This window comes from Durio zibethinus, chromosome 9, assembly GCF_047325235.1.
Source record: "Durio zibethinus cultivar Kanyao isolate XHJ-2024 chromosome 9, ASM4732523v1, whole genome shotgun sequence".
Classification (NCBI taxonomy): domain Eukaryota; kingdom Viridiplantae; phylum Streptophyta; class Magnoliopsida; order Malvales; family Malvaceae; genus Durio; species Durio zibethinus.
The window spans coordinates 6,514,859-6,536,149 of record NC_143170.1 but is presented as its reverse complement, the minus strand read 5'-3'; the positions used below and the strand labels follow the sequence as shown (position 1 = coordinate 6,536,149).

Genomic DNA, 21,291 nt, shown 5'->3' with positions numbered 1-21,291 from the left:
CAATTATATGAAATTTTTTTTAAAAATCATATTAATTCGTAATTTTAAATTTTTTTATATTACTCATTTTTATAAAATATAACAATTTCATCTATTTTTTAACTTATATTATTTATTCTTAAAAACTTTAATCTCTTTCAAATTTAAAAACTCATTTTTCTTAATTAGTGGACAAATAATTAAACCTTCTACTATTAAAAAAAATAAATTGACCAGTTATATCATTTTTTATTTTAAATTAATCGAATTTAAATTTTAATCATTAAAGTTAAAAATTTAGCATTTTACAAATAAATTTTGCAACTATGACCATACCATATTGTATCTCACTTAGAGAGACCTTTTCATTCCGATAAGAATAGGTTGTATTTAGGAGACTAGGAGAAACTTTTTCATTCAAATACCAATAGGGTTGTATATAGGAGACTATGACTAATACAAGCGGACTTAAAGAAAGTATGATCCGAGTTATTCTTTCTTTGATTTCCTTTTTGCCAAAAAAAAAAAATCACATGTATCGATTTAAAAAAAAAAAAATTGTTGTTGCAATTGTGATTAGTTATAATCATGAGTTCTATATTAATAAGAAGCTGAAATTAATAAGTTCATGATTACATTTTTCAATTTCAGTTCATGGAACCAAAAAAATAAATAAAGAAAATAAAAATCCAATGAAGTTACAGTCAACGGCCATCGGATATTTTGAGTTTTGACCAAAGATTACAAAAAAATAATTTTGTTAAAATTTTTTATGAATTAGTTTAATAAAAAAAGTTATTATTAGAAAAAAATTACAAATTTTAAAATTAATAAAAAAGTTACTTTTACTATTTTGATTTTAAAGAAGTAATAAAATCTTATGAAATCCTAATTAAATTAAAGATAAAATAGTAAATGTAATTTTTTTTATAAATTTAAAATTTATCATTTTTTAATAAATAATATTTTGTGTCAATTATTAAAATTTTATAATAACTCTAACTAAATTGAATTTTTTGGAGGAATCTTTTCATCTACTTATTACAATGAATTTTTTCAGTTAACATATTAAAAATTTTGACAAAATTGTATAGTATTCAATAGTATTACTTATATAATTTTAAAGAGTTTTAGCTCTTATATGTTAATCAGATCTGATAGTTCTTTTATCACATTTCATATCATCAAGAAATGAAATATTTAATTAAGGCCTTATAAGATTTTATTTTTTCTTTAAAATTAAAATAGTAAATTTAACTTTTTGATCAATTTTAAAATTTATGATTTTTTATTAATAATTTTTTTCATTACATTAATTTATAAAAATTTTAAGTAAATTTTTTTATATTTTTTCTTAAAATTTCACAAATTTTCCTTTTATGGAAATGAATTTCTAGAATATTATAAAGTTTACCGAATATGGATATATGAAAACTTGTGAAAAATGTATTTAAGTAATTTTACTTGTATTTTTTTTTTCAAGTAAGATGTGAAGACAAAAATTCAGGGTGCATTTAATTTGTCTTATAGTATTAAAAGAATCTTTACACATATTCAATATAGAAAATAACTATTTTATCCATTTAGGAAGTAGTTAGTATATAAGATTATGATGGAATAGGATCATATGATATTATAATTAGTATTAGATTAAAAAATGTTATACTATCTTATGTTTGATGTATGTAAGTATTAAGATAAGATAATTTAAATTTATTTATTATTCAAAATTATCCTTCCTCAAAGTTTATAATACAATTTAAATTATTGATATAATTTTTAAGGGTATAATAAGATATATAAGTTTAATCCCAAGAATTTAAAATAATCCTCTCTATTTTTTAAGGATTGAATCATCCTAGGATGATTAATCTTTCTTGTAGTTCTATCTCTTTATTTAAATACAAATAAAATATAATATAAAATGATTATCATCTTATCTTATTCTTTATCCTATTAACCAAACATGATCTTAATACATACCTTTTAAATAGATAATTAGGTAGATGGATTTCTTGCTTTGGGTTCATCCGTGTGTTGTACAATCCAATCAAATAAGTTCAAATTCATGATAAATTCAAATTAATTCAAATTCAAATCCAAGATCAATCCCAAATTAATCCAATAAAAAATAATTTTTGTAACTAAAAATCAAACTTTAAAATTTTAATATAACAAAATATAATTTAGTATTTTATACTTTTATATATTGTATTAAAAAATTTTACCTTTTAATTTGTATATAGACACACATAATGCATGAATAATCACCCTGCAACTAAATTTAAATGAAGATTCAACAAAAAACTTAGGAAAAAAGGTCATTTTCACCGCTTGTAACTTGTAATTGAAAATTAATGTAATTGTGGAGTTTTCTTGTATTAGTATAATATAATTAAGGATGTATTTAGTATAGAAATTTATAATAAGATAAGATGATATTATGAATAGTATTAAATTAAATAATATCATCTTAACTTGTATTTAATATGTATAAAGATTATGATATGATAATTTATTTATTGGTCAAAATTATTTTTCTCAAATTTTATATAATTTAAATTATTGAAGTAATTTTTAATGGTATAATAAGAAATATAAGTTTAGTCTTATGATTAAAAATAATCATCTTCACTTTTAGAGGTTGAATCATCCTATACAAAAAGGATGATCAATCCTCCTTATAATCATATTCTTTTCTTTAAATCCAAATCAAACATAATATATAATAATTATCATCCTATCATATTCATCATTCTATACATCAAACATGACCTAAAAAAATGAATATTTTGGAATTAAAAGTTGAAGTCTTAAAAGTAATTAATACCTAAACTAGATAAGAAAGATTCATGCCTAAAATAATAAAAAAAAAAAGTCTCTAAACTTTATCATTTTATTTAGATAAATTTTTATATTTTTATTATAATCAAATAAACTCTTAACCTTTACTTTACATCCAAATATACTCTTTAATTTTAATTTATATCTAAATAAGTTTTTGTCGTTTAATTTGTATCTAAATAAGTTCTTAATATAAATCAATATTTTATTTGAAATAAAAGTATATTTGAATACAAATTAAAGAATAAAATCTTATTTGAGTATAATAAAAATATAAAAATTTATCTAAATAAAAAGATAAAAATTTAAGAACTCGTTTAATATTTTAACCTTATAGATTCATATTGTAAGACTGCATGCTCTAGATTCTAGAATATATAACATCTAATGGTGATGTTTATGTTTTCTTGGCTGTTTCAAGTTACCAAAGCATTTTTTGGCCTTTTGGAGTTGTCGGCAGGGAGGCAGAAATATTAATTCCTTTCCATATTGAGAAAGTATGTGTTCATAAACTTTGTAGGGAGTATTTGGGACAGTATGAAAATGTTTCTTCTATTAATTAGGCTTCATAAATATAGTGTCCAGCAGTGTGTATGTTTAATTTGTTTTCACATTAGTTTTTTTTTTTTTTTAATTAAAATTTCAATTTGACTGGGCTTGACCTTTTCTCATCTGATATTCCAAGCAGTGGAAACCCTAAACCCAGTCAATTAAACTCATAAACAAATCATCACATAAACTAATAATATTATTACATTCCTCAAAGAATCCAAACGAATTCAACTTTTCCACGGTCCAAAATGGTGGAGGTTAAAGCCTGAGGATTTATATACGATCACATATTTGTAATTTGTTTAAATTAAGTATTTTAGTAGTAATTCATTCTATTTTTTTTATAAAGACAACTATTTAATATTTTTCATAAAAAATTACAAAATTTGAATTTCAAATTTATTATATATCATTTTTAAAATTGACTACATGAATCATCTAGATTGATTATAATTTCAACAATACTTAAGTCTTAACATAATTAAATAAATTTTTTTTATATCCAAATTACTTGAAACTTAGAAGACTCAATTCCGTAAAAGGAAGGATTTACTTAAAGTAGTAGTACATTTGTTCAAGTAAATTAAGCCTTATCTGAATTCTGATTAATTATGGTATATTTTAACTGAATATTAAGAAAGAATTGAATTACTTGTCGTTCACAATAAAAAATATATAATATATTATGCTTTAATTGGGGCGATTGAGCTTCCTAGAAATTCATGGGGTATAAAAAAGTCCATGTGTGGTGTGGAAACCAGCTCTAAATTAGTCAAAGGATCTAACGTGGAGGGAATCGATTGGGCCTTCATACAGAATATATATCCCACCGTGTATGTTGAAGGCGCATGGAGACCAAAACTCCAACGGAGACCAAGATTTGACAAAGACAAAAGCAGGCTACAGGTCGACAAAACAAACCAAAAGCAACGATAAACGTTTATATGAAAATATTCTATATATATAATTATTTTATTTATTAGCACTAGTCCTTTACTATTAATAATATTAATTAATTAATTTTTTTACTAAGACAGTATCGACAACAAATCAGATTTTTAAAAGGTTCAACATGAAAGACTAGAAAAATGTTCAAAACCCAAAAATGGGTGGAGCAATTAGTCAAAACTCCGACATCCTTGAATTCCTCTCTCTTCTTCTACAAATACCCACTTCATTCTCTTCTTTAATTATCAAATTAACTCGAAACTAATTGGGCTGATATCTTATTCTTAAGGTGCTTATAATTAAAGAGCCTGCCAGCTAGATATCGAGAGAGAGAGAGATTGTTTGCCATATACATGGGGTTTTTCATTCTATCCCTAGCTTTTTTCAGCTTAGCCATGGTGATTTTTCTTCTCTTTTTGTTCTCGAGATTGTTATTCTCTTGCTGGGTTCGCCCCATTCGAGCTTACCGCAAGCTTAATAAGAATGGGTTTGAAGGTCCAACTCCTAGTTTTCCTCTGGGAAATATTGGAGAGATGAAAAATGGTAAGAATATTAATGATTCTTCACTTGGATCCTCTGTTGTTTCCCATGACATACACGCCACTGTGTTTCCGTACTTTGCTCGGTGGCAAGAGATTCATGGTAAGTCTTTGGTTCTTTCATTTAATCAAAAGATTCAAAACCCTCTCACAAACAAAACGAAAACCCTTAATTTTGTTACTGTTTTTCTTTTTCTTTTGGTTGACTTTAAGTTACGTGGGGATAAATTAACGTTTTTTGTGTTTGTCTTGTAGGAAAAGTGTTCATATACTGGCTGGGGACGGAACCATTTTTATATATTGCTGACCCAGAGTTCCTTAAAAACATGTCGTCAGGAGTCCTGGGAAAGAGCTGGGGAAAACCCATTGTGTTTAAACAGGATAGAGAACCTATGTTCGGAAGAGGTTTGGTCATGGTTGAAGGAGATGATTGGGTTCGTCATCGCCATGTTATTACTCCTGCATTCTCTCCAGCCAACTTGAAGGTCACTCTTAATTTCTTTCCTTTCCCACACTCACAATTAAAAGGAAAAACTACTCTAAGACTCCATAATATACACATTCGGTGGTGGAAATTTTACGATAATTTTGTTCATAAAAATGCATTTTCCCCGAGTGACAGCGTCTCTTTAGTGGAAAAGGTCTAAAATTGTATACTGGGAAAGCTCCGTTCGGTTTGAAAAAATATTTTTTATTTTTTGTTTTTTAAAAAATGTATTTAGTAAACGAAAATAAAATTTTTTTTTAAATGTAAAAATAAGAAAATAAATTAAATATTCAATAATATTACTATTAATGTCATTTAATTATAAATATAATATATATTTATTAATTAGTGACATTAAAAAGTTTTTAAATATAGTAACTTACAAAACGTAAAGAAAATAAAATGTATATCTCTTGTTTTCACAATTAAAAATATTTTTTTTTGTTTTCATATTTTACCTCATTTTCATTTTTATTTTTTAAAAATTTATTTTTATTTTCAATTATCAAAAAAGTTTTCACTCATATTTTTTTATTTTTTTAAAAAATAAAAATAAAAAATAACTATATTTTCTGAAACTAAACACCATCTTAATCACAATGCACTATATTCGTAAAAGAATATTAAAATTTTAATTTTAATGATAAAAAACTAAATATTAATAATCTCAAATATATACAATAAAAAAACTTAGTTATAATTCATTTACATTATGAACACGGTGTAAGCCTTTACAAAATGATCATAAAACAATTAATATAGTCACTTTAAATACATCTTTACAAATTGAATGTACACTTATAATTATGTCTTAAAACTTTATTATTTTTTTTTCTTTTTCCTTCTTCGGATAAATGAATAAGCCAATTGATAACAACTTAGATTTGAGAGAGTGATTGTTACCGGTAAATTTAAATCCTTGCCTTTTTCTTTAGAGAATGTACCATAAGAAAAGAAAGATAACATCAAGTTAATGGGTAACCCATGTCCAAAATTGACTCTAATTTTCCTCACATCGAAGTAATATATGGTACTAATTAAAAATGGTAAGATGCTGATGAATTATATTTTCTAATTTTAATAATGTAGGCTATGGCGAGCTTGATGGTGGAACCGACCATAAAGATGCTAGACAAGTGGGCTACCCTAATAAATTCTGGTAAACCTGAAATCGATGTTGAAAGAGAAATCACGACGACGGCGGGGGAGATCATTGCGAGGACAAGCTTCGGGTTGAGCTACCAAAACGGGAGTAAAGTGTTTGAAAAATTGAGAGCCATGCAAATCACACTTTTCAACTCCAACCGCTATGTTGGTGTTCCTTTTAGCAAATGGATGTGCCCTAAGAAAAACCTAGAAGCCAAGAAACTTGGCAAAGAAATAGACCACCTCCTTTTATCCATCATAGATACTCGTAAGAAAACTTGGGATGGATCCACTCAGAAGGACTTGCTGGGTTTATTGATGGAAGGCAACCACGTCGAAGGATGGGTGGGGAAGAGCATAACGGCAAGGGAGCTTGTTGATGAGTGCAAGACCTTTTTCTTTGGTGGCCATGAAACCACCGCATTGGCAATCACATGGACATTGCTGCTTTTGGCCATGCATCCGCCCTGGCAAAACCAATTGAGGGAGGAAATTAGAGAAGTGATTGGAGATGAAGATCAGATCGATTTCTCTAGGCTTGCTAGCTTAAAGAAGGTACGATCAGTTTTGATTTGTATTATTCTTTTCTCTTTTCCTTGATTATTAGAAAAATTTTAATATCCAAATCTATTTCTAGATTAGTCGTACGTAGTCTGAGAATTTTCCTATATCCTGAAACACAAAATCTTGATCCCACCGTGTTGAGTGGAAAGTTCAACAACATGTTCCATGACAAAGGTCAAAGTTGAACCAAGGCGCCATGTGACGATGCAGATGACGTGCCATCAGCATCATAAGTAGAAACAAACTCCTTTTGATATTTTGACAACTCGCCATTACTTTGGACTTTAACCCCAAAAAAAAAAAAAACCAAAACAGGAAGTTCAACTGACGGTGCTAGTGACACTTCAAAAACCTGATACTAGTTTTAGTTTGGTTAATTAATTGGGGCCCCGGGTCCCAACGGGCCAAACTTGGAGTCATCTCGAGTCCTACCCATTTCTTTGATTTAATTTCTATTACGTGGACAAATGTAGATATAATTGTGTGGCTATGATTTGCAGATGGGATGGGTGATGAACGAGGTACTAAGGCTATACTCGCCAGCACCAAATGCACAGAGACAAGCAAGAGAAGATATAAAGGTGGGTGATCTTATTATCCCTAATGGAACCAACATGTGGATCGACGTTGTGGCCATGCACCATGATCCAGCGATATGGGGCGATAACGTTAACGAGTTCCGACCAGAGAGGTTTAAGGATGATCATCTATATGGCGGGTGCAAGCACAAGATGGGGTTCTTGCCTTTCGGGTTTGGAGGGAGGATGTGTGTTGGGAGGAATTTGACAATGATGGAATACAAAGTTGTCTTAACCCTTATGCTTACTAGGTTTTCCTTTTCCCTCTCTCCAAATTATCGCCATTCACCTTCTATTTTGCTTTCCTTAAGGCCTAGATATGGACTGCCTCTCATAGTTCAACCCCTTTAGGCTTCCCCTCTCCACCCCACCCCCCCCCCCCCCCCCCTCCTTTTTTTTCCATTGGTATACTGGAATTGGATTTGGAAAAGGGTGAAGTACTAGAATCTTAAACCATAGTTATTAAAAGGATATCCAATTCTAGACCAAACATATGTATCCTCTTCTTTTCTATTTGTTTCTTTTGCTTACGTGTGTGTATTGTTTGCGCCATGTATATAGCAAGGCTTTCAAACGTTCTTTTATGGTGAATGGAAATTAATAAAAGTAAATTTCATTTTCTCTGGATTCATCTTCTGTTCTGTCTATTCCAACATGCATATAGCTCAATTATATAGGGGATTTGGGGTATTTGATACTTTCGTATGCCTTCTTCCATCATTATCGGTTATATCACCTAACCTAATAATTTTCTTTTTCTTTTATAATTTTTAAAAATTAAAAATTTTCTAGGAAAAGGAGTTTCTAATGATTATTAAGACTATAATAGCAACTCCTTTGAGAAAGCCAATTAATATATATATATATATGAGGTTATAATTACTTGTCGCAAACATCATTTCTCGTGGTACATAACCACTAGGATTATTAGATATAGCATGATTATATTTTTCGTATTTTTATGTAAAGTATATACTATCTATTACTAAATACATTTTTTCTTATTCTTAAAGCTAGTGAAGTTTGAATTTTTATGACTTAAATTAAAAGTTTAATATTTTATTAAATATATATATTTTTGGATAATTAAAGATCTTATATACCCAAGTAACCATTTAATTTTCATAAAAATATCAATAAACATATAATTGATCATAACTTATTTATAAAATAGGCTAATGCTTTTATTTTTTTAATTTTTTATATTTAAAAATTTTAAAATTAAACTTTAATCGTTAAAATTAAAAATTCAATCCAAGTCAGCGAAAATTTTAAAGTGATAATATGTTATTGACATTTCGGCTTTCAGTCCAAAGTTTTGCAGATCCATAAGGCCCTGGGCCCAGCCCAGAGAGCACCTCTTCCAGGGTTCAATTGCAAAACTTCACAATTAACGGTTTACAGTTAAATTTTAGTAAAAAAAAAAAAGTAACGTACGTACAAAATACAAAAAAGATCAAAATACTGGGGCCTTTTTGTAAATTGACTAAAAATCTTGTTTCCTTCGCCTCCCACGAGAAAAAGCGACCTTATTAATCATCAGAGAGCAAAAAAGCCTCTCAAACTGTACAAAGTCCAAGGTTAGTGCTCTCCAAAATATCTCCTCCACTTTTTTACCTATTTTTAATCCTAATTTATTTACTTCCACTTCTCCTTTTGCTTCAGATCTTTACTCATCGCCTGTATGTAGATCAAATTTTAGCTGTACACTTTTTCGTTAGAATATGTTTATGAATTTATTTTCTTTATTATTTTTTAATTTATAAGCCCTATATTGTTAGTAGTTTTCTGGAGTTATTCCCTGCGTGATCTTAACTTTCTGATTTTTTTGCTGCGATTTTGATTTATGTGAAATTAAAATTTTGAGGTAATTTTATGTACATTGACGAAAAAGAGACATGAGATGTAAGTTTACCCTTTTTTTTTGGTTTTCTTTCTGAACGGAAATGAAAATCTTAGTTCAATGTCACTGGTTAAGCAGTTGGGTTCGGCGTAATGGACTTGGGGCTTTATAGAATTAGAAACATGTTGAATTAAGATAGGTATTTAGTTAATTTTATTTTCTTTTGGATTTTAGGTTGTTTTTGGCAGAATATTTTCCTTCGTGTTTCTGTTTGATTGTTGAGATTTTATATGTTAAATCAGAGGAAAGAATGTTGCCAAAAAGGGTTAAATAGACGATGTGGATATTACGATTATGCAGACTAAATAAATGGATAGCTCATCTTTCCATTTTGGAAGAAATCCAAATCTGGAGTCCTTTGTCTTGCTCACTTTTGTTCAAATCTTTTTTATTTATTTAAATTAAGAGTCCCCATTAGAGAATTTGATCTTGAAAGTGTAACTCTGCAGTGAAATTGAAATGCTTTCATTTTTTCTTTCATTTGTTAGTTTCAGGAAAACATGATATATTTTTTCTAGGGGTGCTTCACCTTTCCTTGATCTAGCTACTTTTGGTTTCTCCTTTATTATTATGTGATTTAATATTTCTTGTTTGGCATAATTGTTTTGCAGGTTGCATGGATTTCTCTGCTTAAAGTGTTCAACTGTTTGTTAGAGGAATAGTGCAACTTTGGTTTCAAGCTTTATCTTGTGTTGTATTTGATTTATGTGTGTAAAATACATACTTCAGATATTTGATCCAAAAGAGCAGTGTGCTTAGTTATGGAATCTTTGTGGAGGCTTTTATATTTACTTGAGCCTGCCCCTGTTACCCTGATAGTTACAGCAGTGGCTGTGACATTTGGATCTGCATTTCGTGCTCTGAATTATGGGAAAGAAATGGAGCGGAACCGTGACTTGTCAGAAGCAGCAATTACTTTAGATAGGTCCCAAGCACTAATGATCCCAGTAATGAGCTCCTGCAGCTTGCTTTTGATGTTTTACCTTTTTTCTTCTGTCTCACAACTCCTGACTGCGTTAACAGCTATCGCTTCTGTTTCATCCCTTTTCTTCTGTCTATCCCCATATGTTGCCAATTTGAAATCTCAGTTTGGTTTGGCTGACCCATTTGTGTCTCGGTGCTGTTCAAAGTCTTTTACCAGAATACAAGGGTTGTTATTGTTGGCGTGCACCCTTACAGTTGCAGCTTGGCTTGTTTCAGGGCATTGGATATTGAACAACTTGTTAGGTATCTCCATCTGTATTGCATTTGTCAGTCATGTGCGCCTTCCAAACATCAAAATATGTGCGATGCTTCTTGTATGTTTGTTTGTGTATGACATATTCTGGGTTTTCTACTCTGAAAGATTTTTCGGGGCTAATGTCATGGTATCGGTGGCAACACAACAAGCATCAAACCCTGTTCACACAGTTGCTAATAGTTTGAGTCTTCCTGGCTTACAATTGATAACAAAGAAGCTAGAGTTGCCTGTAAAGATTGTTTTTCCAAGGAATTTATTGGTTGGGGCATCCCGTGGTGGGAGTACAGCAGACTTCATGATGCTTGGTCTTGGTGACATGGTATGAAAGTCCTTCTCTTCACTATGAATGAAGTAGTTTTTGTCAGCTTTTGAAGGTGTCTTATTTGATGAAATTAGCAGTCATCAATGCATCTCATATGATTTTGAGCTCAAATTTTCTTCAACAGAGTTTTAGAATAATTCAGATCTCTGTCTGCTATGCTGCTTGGGCAGTAATTACTTGTGCAACCTTACTGGATGGCATACTACTGTTTTTCTTTTTCATTTGAAAGATTTCCTTCACTGAGAAATTTTATTTAGAGTTGAATGTATGAAGTTCATTCTTCTCTTTTCACATGCTCATACTATAAATCATGCAGCGCTCTTGAATGTTTGCATGTAGTGTCATGCTTTGTTACTGGATCAATATTTCTTAGTATCTATGAAGGTGCAGATCCTTAAATCTTCATTTCAGCTTCAAGCTTGAAAATTCTATTCTCATTGCCCTTGTTCCTGGTATGAGTGCTATTAGATGAACAAAAGAACATGTCCTCTCAAACAATTTTGGTGTGCAGATGACACTTGAACAAGGAATATCAGTGTTCTGTACTTGTGGACCAACCATATGTTATTTGCAATTCCTGCATTTGTAGAGACAAGCACTCCAACTTATGCGGGTGACTTATTGAGATTAACATTGTGGCATTGTTTACCAGTTCTAGATTACTTTGCTGGTTAGTGTCATCTTTTTTCTTATCATTAGAGGCTCTGATTAAATTTTTTATGTTCATGTAGGCCATTCCTGCCATGCTTCTAGCATTAGTCCTGTGTTTTGATAATCGAAAGAGTAGGGAAACAGTAAATCTTTTAGATTTACATTCCTCGAAGGGGCACAAATATATATGGTATGCCCTTCCTGGGTATGCTATTGGATTAGTGACTGCGCTTGCAGCTGGCATTTTGACTCACTCACCTCAACCTGCTCTTCTTTATCTGGTATTTTGTTATCACAGTTTTATTCAAGTTTACTGGTTCTCTTGATATTTTGCATTAGTTTTTGCAAATATGATGTAGTCATTCTGATCATTTGTATTCTCCTTATTTAATTGGTCAAAATTCTATGATGTTTTCAGCTGTTAATTAATTTTATAGGTTTTTTGGATTTATCGAACATCTGTCACACCTAAATAACCTTATAACTTATATCCTCAAATCTTTTACATGCAGGTACCTTCAACGCTGGGACCTGTAATAATCATCTCCTGGTTAAGGAAGGAGCTAGTTGAATTATGGGAAGGAACCATGCCAAATCTCAATGACAAGGCTAGACAAATAGAAGTCTGAACCCTTTCTTTATGTGGGATGATGCCAGACCACGTTAGGGCATGCTGAGCCTTTTGTTTGTATATTCCTATGGATGTTTTGTTATTGGAAGGTGGAGTAATTTATCAACAACAATTCAGTGTTTTACTTTGTGGAATCTAACTTTGCCTGTGAAATATTTCCCTAACGGGAGGCAGAAAAAGCAAATTTGGCGAGCCAAGTGTCTCAACAAGTAGCAGATTTCAACACTAATGACTTTCTCTAAAATGCTTTCTGGTCTTCCATTTTCGCTTTAACAAGTATAGCAAATATTATTTATGTATTATTTGCCTGGAGTATAGTACTAAATCAACCAACAGATTCAAAACACAGATGCAAGCGCCCAATGCCCTTCTACCCTCCCTTGTGGGGAGGGCAATTTCTAATTATTTTGTTCAAAATTCGGATTCCTAGTGTCATGTGAATAGTTATTGAACATATTTGATTTTTAATTGTTTATATTGGGTTATTAAATTTAATAAACAATCGTAAATAATATTTTAAATTTTGTTAATTAATTGAATAAATTATGAAATAATATAATTTATTTACATTATAACGTATATGATGTAAAGGTGTAAACTAAGAGAACGATGAATAAACGTATTTTGAATGTATTTAGTTATTATTTATTTTTATTTGTTTATTAAGTTTAATAAATAATTATAAATGACATTAAATGGAAAAAAACAATTACAAATAATATTTTAAAAGTTATTAATTAAATGAATAAATCATAAATATAATAAAATTTATTTGTATTTAATTCATTTACACATCCCACTTCAAATAATAAAATGGATCAGGCTCATAGCACTTTTTTTTTATTTGAGTAGATGACATTGCATGTTATCAAAATTCTTTTTGGATTAATATGATTAATGATTTTTAAATTATAATGAAATGTTTAATTTGATACTTAAATTTTAAAAATTTTTAATGTGATATTTAAATTATAAATTTATTAATTAATGTGATCTTTACTTTTATATGACAACATATTTTTTCATCTGTAAAACTTTAAAATTACGACATTTAATATAATAAGTTAACCTATTATTTCTTAGGATAAGGCATTGTTTTGTATTCCTATTGGTTAGCTCTATTTATTTAAGCTTACCTATCCTCCCTTTTACAATCTAATTAACAATAATAAATATATTATTAAAATAATAATAACAAGTATATTATTAAAACCTATTTACCCAAACGTTTTATGCTTGGATTACCAAAAAAAATTCCCATTTTCTATCACCCAAAAAGCCTCTCCCTTCCTATATGTTAAAATTAAAGTTGATCTCGAAAAAATACTGGATTTGAAATTTTTTTTCAAAAAGAAGTTTTGCTTGGAGCATAAAACAACAAAATTTAAGAAATCTCTTCAATTTCATCCATGACTAAAACTTCACCATCTATAGATGTTTTTGAATCTTTTCACTTTTACAGCAAAAGCAAATACACTTATTACCTAATTAAATATTTAATTTTTGGTGATAAAAAATAATGTCATGTAGACAATTCATAAAAATAATTATTTGATTAAAATATGACTTGAATTGTTTTTAACAGTTCATTATAATTATTTTTGTTATATGTACCTTACTATTTTTTTTTCATTACAATTAAAAAAATAAAAGATCAAATTGTTGGAACCATAATTTTCTTTTACCATATCAGATTTGCATAACTTGATAAGAGAAATTTTTTTTTTAACATCAAATTACTTTAGTTACATTATTGAATATAAACTTATTATTCTATTAAATTATACCAATTTTTAAATATTATATTAATTAGTAAATTTATAATTTAGATATAATATTAAAAAAAATTTTAAATTTAAATATCCTAAAATTAAAAAAAATTAGGACTATTCATGACATTTTTTTTTTTTTTTGTTTTTCTTTCATTTTTCCGCTTTTCCCAGATGTCGTTCAGATACGGCAGTCCTAATTTGCAATGCATCAGGGACACCGTTTAAGCGGTCTTTCTCCTCGTTCCCTAAAACGGTAAAACGGCGCGTGAAACTGAAATTTCTGTCTTTGCCCTGAATCTTTATTTTTACCCCTACACTGAAGTAGGGCAGAATGGGGACGTCGGTTCAGGTAACTCCACTCTGTGGAGTATACAACGAGAATCCGCTATCCTACTTAGTCTCGATTGATGGCTTCAACTTCTTAATCGATTGTGGCTGGAATGACCTCTTTGACCCCTCCCTTCTTCAACCCCTCTCCAGGTTCTTCTTCTTCTTTAATAATGCCTATTCATTGATCACCATCTAGTCTATAGAGAAAGAGGAAAAAAACCGACTGTGGCTGGTTTTTGCAGGGTAGCTTCGACGATAGACGCGGTTTTGCTGTCGCATTCCGACACGCTTCACCTTGGCGCGCTCCCGTATGCTATGAAACAGTTTGGACTCTCGGCTCCCGTTTATTCCACGGAACCGGTTTACAGATTAGGCCTTCTCACTATGTACGACCAGTATCTCTCTCATAAGGTGAAAGTTATCTTCTTCTCTTTATTTGTTTATTTTCCACGGTTATTGAGTTAGAATTTCGTTTCCAATCCACAATGTTTTAGCCATATTTTGTTGGAAATGGGGGCAATTACTTTGTAAAGTTGATGTTGTGGCCATGAATTTGTTGTGTATGCCATTTACTCCATTATGCCTAAAGTCTGAAGTTAAGCTTCTCTGTTTGTAGTGGTAATTATTTATGTTTTGTAGTTAAAAGGTTTCATGTTGACATGCTATGCTCTATCTCAATTGCAGCAAGTATCAGAGTTCGATTTGTTCACCCTGGATGACATTGATTCTGCTTTCCAGAATGTGACTCGGCTAACCTACTCCCAGAATTATCTTTTATCTGGTAAATTTTTCTAGTAAATTTACTAGTAATGATCTCAATTTCTACATTTTTTATTTTGAAACTAAATTAATCTTGAGGTCAATGTTATTTTATGGGTGAAAGCTCAAGGGAATTGAATGTTGATATGACTTAGTATTGGGTGGAGACTGTCTGTTTGGATGGATGCCATTGCCCAACCCCTTAGTTCCCTCTGTTTAAAATGTTACTTGCTTATTGGTTTTTTTTTCCCATTACAATCTTCATAGGAAAAGGTGAGGGTATTGTTATTGCTCCTCATGTTGCTGGACATCTATTGGGTGGTACCGTCTGGAAGATAACAAAGGATGGAGAAGATGTTATATATGCCGTAGACTTTAACCGCCGCAAAGAAAAGTATATAGGCTTCCTTTTATCTGATCCCAAATTGCAGTTCTATTCTATGCATTTTCTTTATATTCTCAGATGAGTGGGTTTTATCAGGCATTTGAATGGAACTGTTTTAGAATCTTTTGTTCAGCCTGCTGTTCTGATAACTGATGCCTACAATGCTTTGAACAATCAACCTCCTAAACAGCAAAGGGAAAGGGACAGAGATTTTGTTGGTAATTTATGTTTTTGGTGTTGAATATTATTAAGTCATAATATAATTCAAAGTTCTTCATCCATCCTATAATTCATTCTTTTCTAATGCACTTCGATGCCTGCACATATGGTCATGCACAAAACTTAATTGAGATACTTTCTGCAGATACCATCTCAAAGACTCTAGAAGCTGGTGGAAATGTGTTACTACCTGTTGATACTGCTGGTCGTGTGTTGGAACTTCTCTTGGTTTTAGAAGAGGTCAGTAGGGATACTTGATTAATAACTAGGTGGATTTTTTTATTAGTCTTTTCGTTAGCTATACTATTGATTGTGAAGTTTGAATCGTGATATAAACAGAACTGGTCGTTCAAGTCTTTGGACTTCCCCATCTTCTTTCTGACATATGTTGCATCAAGCACAATTGATTATGTCAAGAGTTTCCTTGAGTGGATGAGTGATGCCATAGCTAAATCCTTTGAAACTTCACGTGACAATGCTTTTCTTCTGAAGTAAGTAGTCTCTTTTTGTCGAGGTTATTGATACTTGCTAATATTCTGTTATTGTCAATTTTGTACTACTTGTGTTTATTCCTCAGTTTGTATCATTTATATGTGCTTAACAAAATGTAACTGATGTGGATGGGGCTATAAATTAGATGAGAATTATGTACAATGTATTTATGCCAACATTGCAGGCATGTCACACTTTTAATTAGCAAGAATGAACTTGATAAAGCACCAGATGGTCCTAAGGTTAGTTGATTGCGCCACTCTTAAAGGGCAGATTACCATAATCTTTGTCAGCCTAATAATATTTCTTTTTTAGGTTGTGCTAGCATCCATGGCCAGCTTGGAAGCAGGTTTTTCTCATGATATTTTTGTTGAGTGGGCAGCAGATGTCAAGAATCTTGTGCTATTTACTGAAAGGGGCCAGGTGAGTTCGTTAGGACATAGGACTTTAGATTGATTATTTTTGTCAACTTTTCCATGTTTCAACTCATGTAGAGTTTAGATGTTGATAAGCATCTAATTCATGACCAATAGAGGTTTATTTGCTCAAAGACCAAAGGTTTTAAGCTCTTTTTCACATTCAACTTGTGGTATGGAATTATTTTGTGTTTCATGCTTGTCAAGTTCATTTTCTTCTTTGCATCAGGTTTATACAGTAACAATTTGTAAAAATTGTTTACCTAGCATGTAATTACAATTTTGTTTAATCAAATGACTACATTATCTCTTCTGCCACATAATATATACTTACTGACACTTTGATCTGTTTATGTAGTTTGGCACACTAGCTCGTATGCTACAGGCAGATCCACCTCCAAAAGCTGTTAAAGTCACAATGTCTAGGAGGGTTCCTTTGGTTGGGGAGGAGTTGATTGCTTACGAAGAAGAGCAAAACCGTTTGAAAAAAGAAGAAGCTCTAAAAGCTAGTCTTATCAAAGTGGAAGAATCTAAAGCTTCTCATGTGCCCGATATCAATTCAAGTGATCCAATGGTCATAGACACTAATAATAAGCATCCATCTCTTGAAGGTATTCTTCTTCTATTCCCTGAAAGCTAATCAATGTAACTTTATTCTTAATACTGAGGAGTAATATACATGTTGGGATTTTTGAGCATTCAACCAATTCTTAATGCTTTCACGTTACAGTTTTCATGTGCATTTGAATGGTTATTTCCTCTTCAAAGTAAAAGGAGGATGAGGGGTGAGGTGGTTTGGGGTTTCACAAAAAAGGAGATATTCTTGACCTAATATTAATTGATTCTTGAAGGTCAGAGGGTCTTCTAAATTGCTAAATGCATTTGGATGAATTATGCCTTCATGTCATCGTTGTCTATGTGCATTCCTGCAGTAGAATCAACAAATAAATACATTTCTTTTAATGGTTATGTGATGATGTGATCTTTTTTATTAAAAGCTTGTTTTAATTATAATTACCTTCTCATTGGATGTAGGATTTCCCTACTTTTTTTGTGAATAAACTAGTGATGGGTTTTTGTTTATTTTCATTGATTCTTGATGGTTTACATTTGTTTAAAGAGGAACAAAATCCAATAAGATTTCAGATAATGATGAATTATAATTTCTTTTCATCAATTTGTCTCATTCAAAAGTTTCTCCCCACCCTGATGAGGTAAGTTTGTGTGGGACATTCATGACGCATTGTTGAGAGTTTGATGTATCTTTTACATCATCATGTGTATCCTCAGCTGGTATCTTTTTATCTGCTTTTACTGTACAGGGTTAGGTCAACATGGGAGTGGATACCATGATATTCTGATTGATGGGTTTGTGCCCCCCTCCACTAGTGTTGCGCCAATGTTTCCCTTCTATGAAAATACTTCTGATTGGGACGATTTTGGTGAGGTCATAAATCCTGATGATTATGTAATTAAGGATGAAAATATGCACCAAGCAGCTATGTGCGTAAGTGCCTGCTTCTTTGTGTCATCTGAACTTGATTACTTTAGAATGTTATATCTCTCTTATCTTTCTTCTGTTGATATTTGGGTTATAGATGCTGTTGTCGGTTTGAATAATGAAATTGCTTTATATTTATCTCAGACTGGTGGGGATATGGATGGAAAACTTGATGAAGGCTCTGCTAGTTTGATACTTGACACAACACCTTCAAAAGTCATATCTAACGAGTTGACTGTAAGTTGAATTCTTGCTCAAGTCATAGTATAATCAGTTCTTAGACTTCTCGTCATGAAGTTACTGGCATTTAAGTCTGACTGATGATTCTGTTGGTTTTGTTTGACAGAGTACATGAAAGCACCCAAATTATCATTTGAATTAATTTCATTTACTCTCATTATAGAATAGTTTGAAACCAGGAAAATTGATATACTAGGATCATAGAGAGGATTCATCTTTTCATTTTATCACCTATGGGTCCTTTACGGATCCCTTGGATGCCTTTATACTTTAATATTAGGGTTTGATTTTTATATTTTTTCTTCTCTGTCCACATCTTTTCCTCTTTTAATTGTTATTCTCATTCTTTTCTTCAGGAATACGTGTCCTTTCTCAAAGTCATTTTAGTATCAATTTATATGTCATACTGACATCAACATGAAGGCTACTGCTTTAAGATTGTTGGGTTCTTTTTTTTTTTTTTTTTTTGTAATTTTGCTACTTAACTTGAATTTGGTTGAGTTTGTCTGTGAACATTTCAGCAATTCTAAATTGTGATTTCATTATTTCATTGTTTTGAAACCATCAAACCAATCAAGCTGCAATATACTGAATTTTGCCGTTTACTGAACTCTGTTCTTTAATGATGGTCAGGTGCAAGTAAAATCTTCACTTATTTACATGGATTATGAGGGGCGTTCTGATGGTCGGTCTGTCAAATCAATTCTTGCCCATGTGGCTCCATTGAAACTCGTAAGAATATTTCTTGAGGCAACTTCATAGAATTCCTAGTTATATATTTGCCTTATCATCTTTATGAGCTGTCTGTGTAAATGTGGCTTATGTTATTTGAGCAAGCAGTCGGTTTCCTTGCACAGCATGTTATTACTTGCCATGCATTTATGACATTACCATGATTTTATATGTGGATGTGCCATCTTTTCCATGGACGATGAGATGTTAATCCTGTGAGGCAGAGTATGCATTAAAAGAGAATAAAGGCATTGATAACTGTAGAATAATATCAGACAGTTTATCCCTATATTTATCATAGCTCTGTCAACTTAGATATGACTCTTTGTTGGTTAAGCCATATTTAAATGCTACCTCATTTTTCTATCCAGAGCTTTTTTTTTTTTTTTTGGTTGGATCTATTTTATGTGGGTGCCTAATTTGTTGTACTAAAAGAATTATTTTTTCCACTTGCAGGTCTTGGTGCATGGATCAGCTGAGGCAACAGAGCATTTGAAGCAACATTGCTTGAAACATGTTTGTCCTTATGTTTATGCTCCTCAAATTGAAGAAACAATTGATGTCACATCTGATTTATGTGCTTATAAGGTATAATTCAAGAATATGTGTTTACTTAAGGTGAGCTGATCATTTTAGAAATCAGAATTAATTTTGTGACCTTGTGTCTAATATAGGTACAACTATCTGAGAAGCTGATGAGTAATGTGCTTTTTAAAAAGGTAACTAATTGAATTTATCTTATATGTTGATGAACATATTTGAGTTATTCAATCTTTGTCTCTTTGTCTGACATAACTGTAATTTCAGTTAGGAGACTATGAAATAGCTTGGATAGATGCTGAAGTAGGGAAGACAGAAAATGACTTGCTCTCTTTACTACCCATCTCTACCCCAGCTCCACCACATAAATCCGTTGTTGTAGGTGATCTAAAAATGGCAGATTTCAAGCAGTTTCTTGCCAGTAAAGGTGTCAAGGTACTGCTTTTTCGTATGTGTTTAAACATGTTGCAGTGAATAAATGAAACTGATCTTAAACTTCCTATTTAGAGCCCAGATTCTTGAAAATTTTAGCCTTCCCTTGATATCCAAAGGTGTTTCTGTACAGGTAGAATTTGCTGGTGGGGCACTGCGATGTGGTGAATATGTGACGTTACGCAAGGTTGGGTTTGCCAGCCAGAAGGTGAGCAATTTGGCATTTTGATGGTTGTTGTGTGGCAATCTTAGGAGACTAGTATCTTTGGTAATTTTGTATCGGCCATGTGCTTTGGATGGATATACATTTTTTTTTTAATTTCTTTGTCGATTCTATCTTTCTGCAGGGTGGGGGTTCTGGTACTCAGCAAATAGTTATTGAAGGCCCCTTGTGTGAGGATTACTACAAGATACGCGATTATCTGTATTCCCAGTTTTATTTACTTTAAATTGTGCAATGAAATCTGCAAGGGCGGAAGTCATTCTGCAACCCTACTCTGGAAAGAGTTTTCACTTTTCACTCATTACTTTGTTTCTCTGATGTATATTATTGTACAACTTTATTTATACAAGAAAAACATAAGATTTTAGGTTAGTACGTGCCAAATCATCTTACTATTCTTTTTTTTTTTTAATCTTGAACTTGTACTTCAATTTTTCGGAAGTGGGGGTATGTTTGAATGTCTTTCAATACTTGCAATTACTAGAGTAGAGGCAGAAAGATACAAATTTCCATTTTTTGAGAGGGGGGGGGGTGTTCAAATAGTATAACTTGATTGAGTGCAAATAATTATTTTGTGCATGCTCTGGAAAAAGAAATACTCGTTAATTAATCAGTATTAAAATAATAAAGAATGAAATGGAGCTTGGGTAAATTATATTACTATTTTTTAAAAAAATTTATAACATTCAAGGGGGAAATGTTAATTTTGAGTTGTAAAAAAAGATTTAATTTAAGACTCAATTGCCCAAATTGTTCGGACATGCTCAGACAAAAAATAAGCTTGGACAAAATAAAATCGAACTGGGGCTGCGGAGGAAGACAAATAATAAAAGTTAGGTCCACTCAAATATAAATAAAAAGTTATG

General features: G+C 31.1%; 3 protein-coding genes across 5 annotated transcripts; all 3 read left to right on the top strand.

Annotated features, from left to right (window-relative positions):
- The first annotated feature begins 4,556 nt into the window (after positions 1-4,556).
- On the top strand, positions 4,557-8,264 carry LOC111316431 (cytokinin hydroxylase-like). The gene is made up of 4 exons (XM_022918384.2): positions 4,557-4,965; positions 5,118-5,347; positions 6,439-7,050; positions 7,560-8,264. The coding sequence occupies exons 1-4, from the start codon at positions 4,677-4,679 to the stop codon at positions 7,986-7,988; spliced, it is 1,560 nt and encodes a 519-aa protein (XP_022774119.1). The 5' UTR covers positions 4,557-4,676; the 3' UTR covers positions 7,989-8,264.
- An 865-nt stretch (positions 8,265-9,129) lies between these two features.
- On the top strand, positions 9,130-12,508 carry LOC111309964 (signal peptide peptidase-like 1). 2 transcript variants are annotated; one of them, XM_022909003.2, is made up of 4 exons: positions 9,130-9,217; positions 10,152-11,099; positions 11,834-12,034; positions 12,266-12,508. In XM_022909003.2, the coding sequence occupies exons 2-4, from the start codon at positions 10,302-10,304 to the stop codon at positions 12,380-12,382; spliced, it is 1,116 nt and encodes a 371-aa protein (XP_022764738.1). In that variant the 5' UTR covers positions 9,130-9,217; positions 10,152-10,301; the 3' UTR covers positions 12,383-12,508. The 2 variants fall into 2 exon arrangements, with proteins under 2 accessions (XP_022764738.1, XP_022764747.1); XM_022909012.2 differs by having other exon boundaries at positions 9,199-9,319.
- A 1,759-nt stretch (positions 12,509-14,267) lies between these two features.
- Positions 14,268-20,797, top strand: LOC111309953 (cleavage and polyadenylation specificity factor subunit 2-like). 2 transcript variants are annotated; one of them, XM_022908988.2, is made up of 18 exons: positions 14,268-14,636; positions 14,729-14,897; positions 15,171-15,267; positions 15,513-15,639; positions 15,727-15,848; positions 15,995-16,089; positions 16,189-16,340; positions 16,526-16,583; positions 16,657-16,764; positions 17,116-17,368; positions 18,080-18,264; positions 18,403-18,495; positions 19,132-19,230; positions 19,687-19,818; positions 19,905-19,949; positions 20,038-20,205; positions 20,336-20,410; positions 20,550-20,797. In XM_022908988.2, exons 1-18 carry the CDS (start codon positions 14,488-14,490, stop codon positions 20,649-20,651), a joined length of 2,229 nt encoding a protein of 742 aa, XP_022764723.2. In that variant the 5' UTR covers positions 14,268-14,487; the 3' UTR covers positions 20,652-20,797. The 2 variants fall into 2 exon arrangements, with proteins under 2 accessions (XP_022764723.2, XP_022764729.1); XM_022908994.2 differs by lacking the exons at positions 15,513-15,639; positions 15,727-15,848 and having other exon boundaries at positions 14,330-14,636.
- The last annotated feature ends 494 nt before the right edge of the window (positions 20,798-21,291 follow it).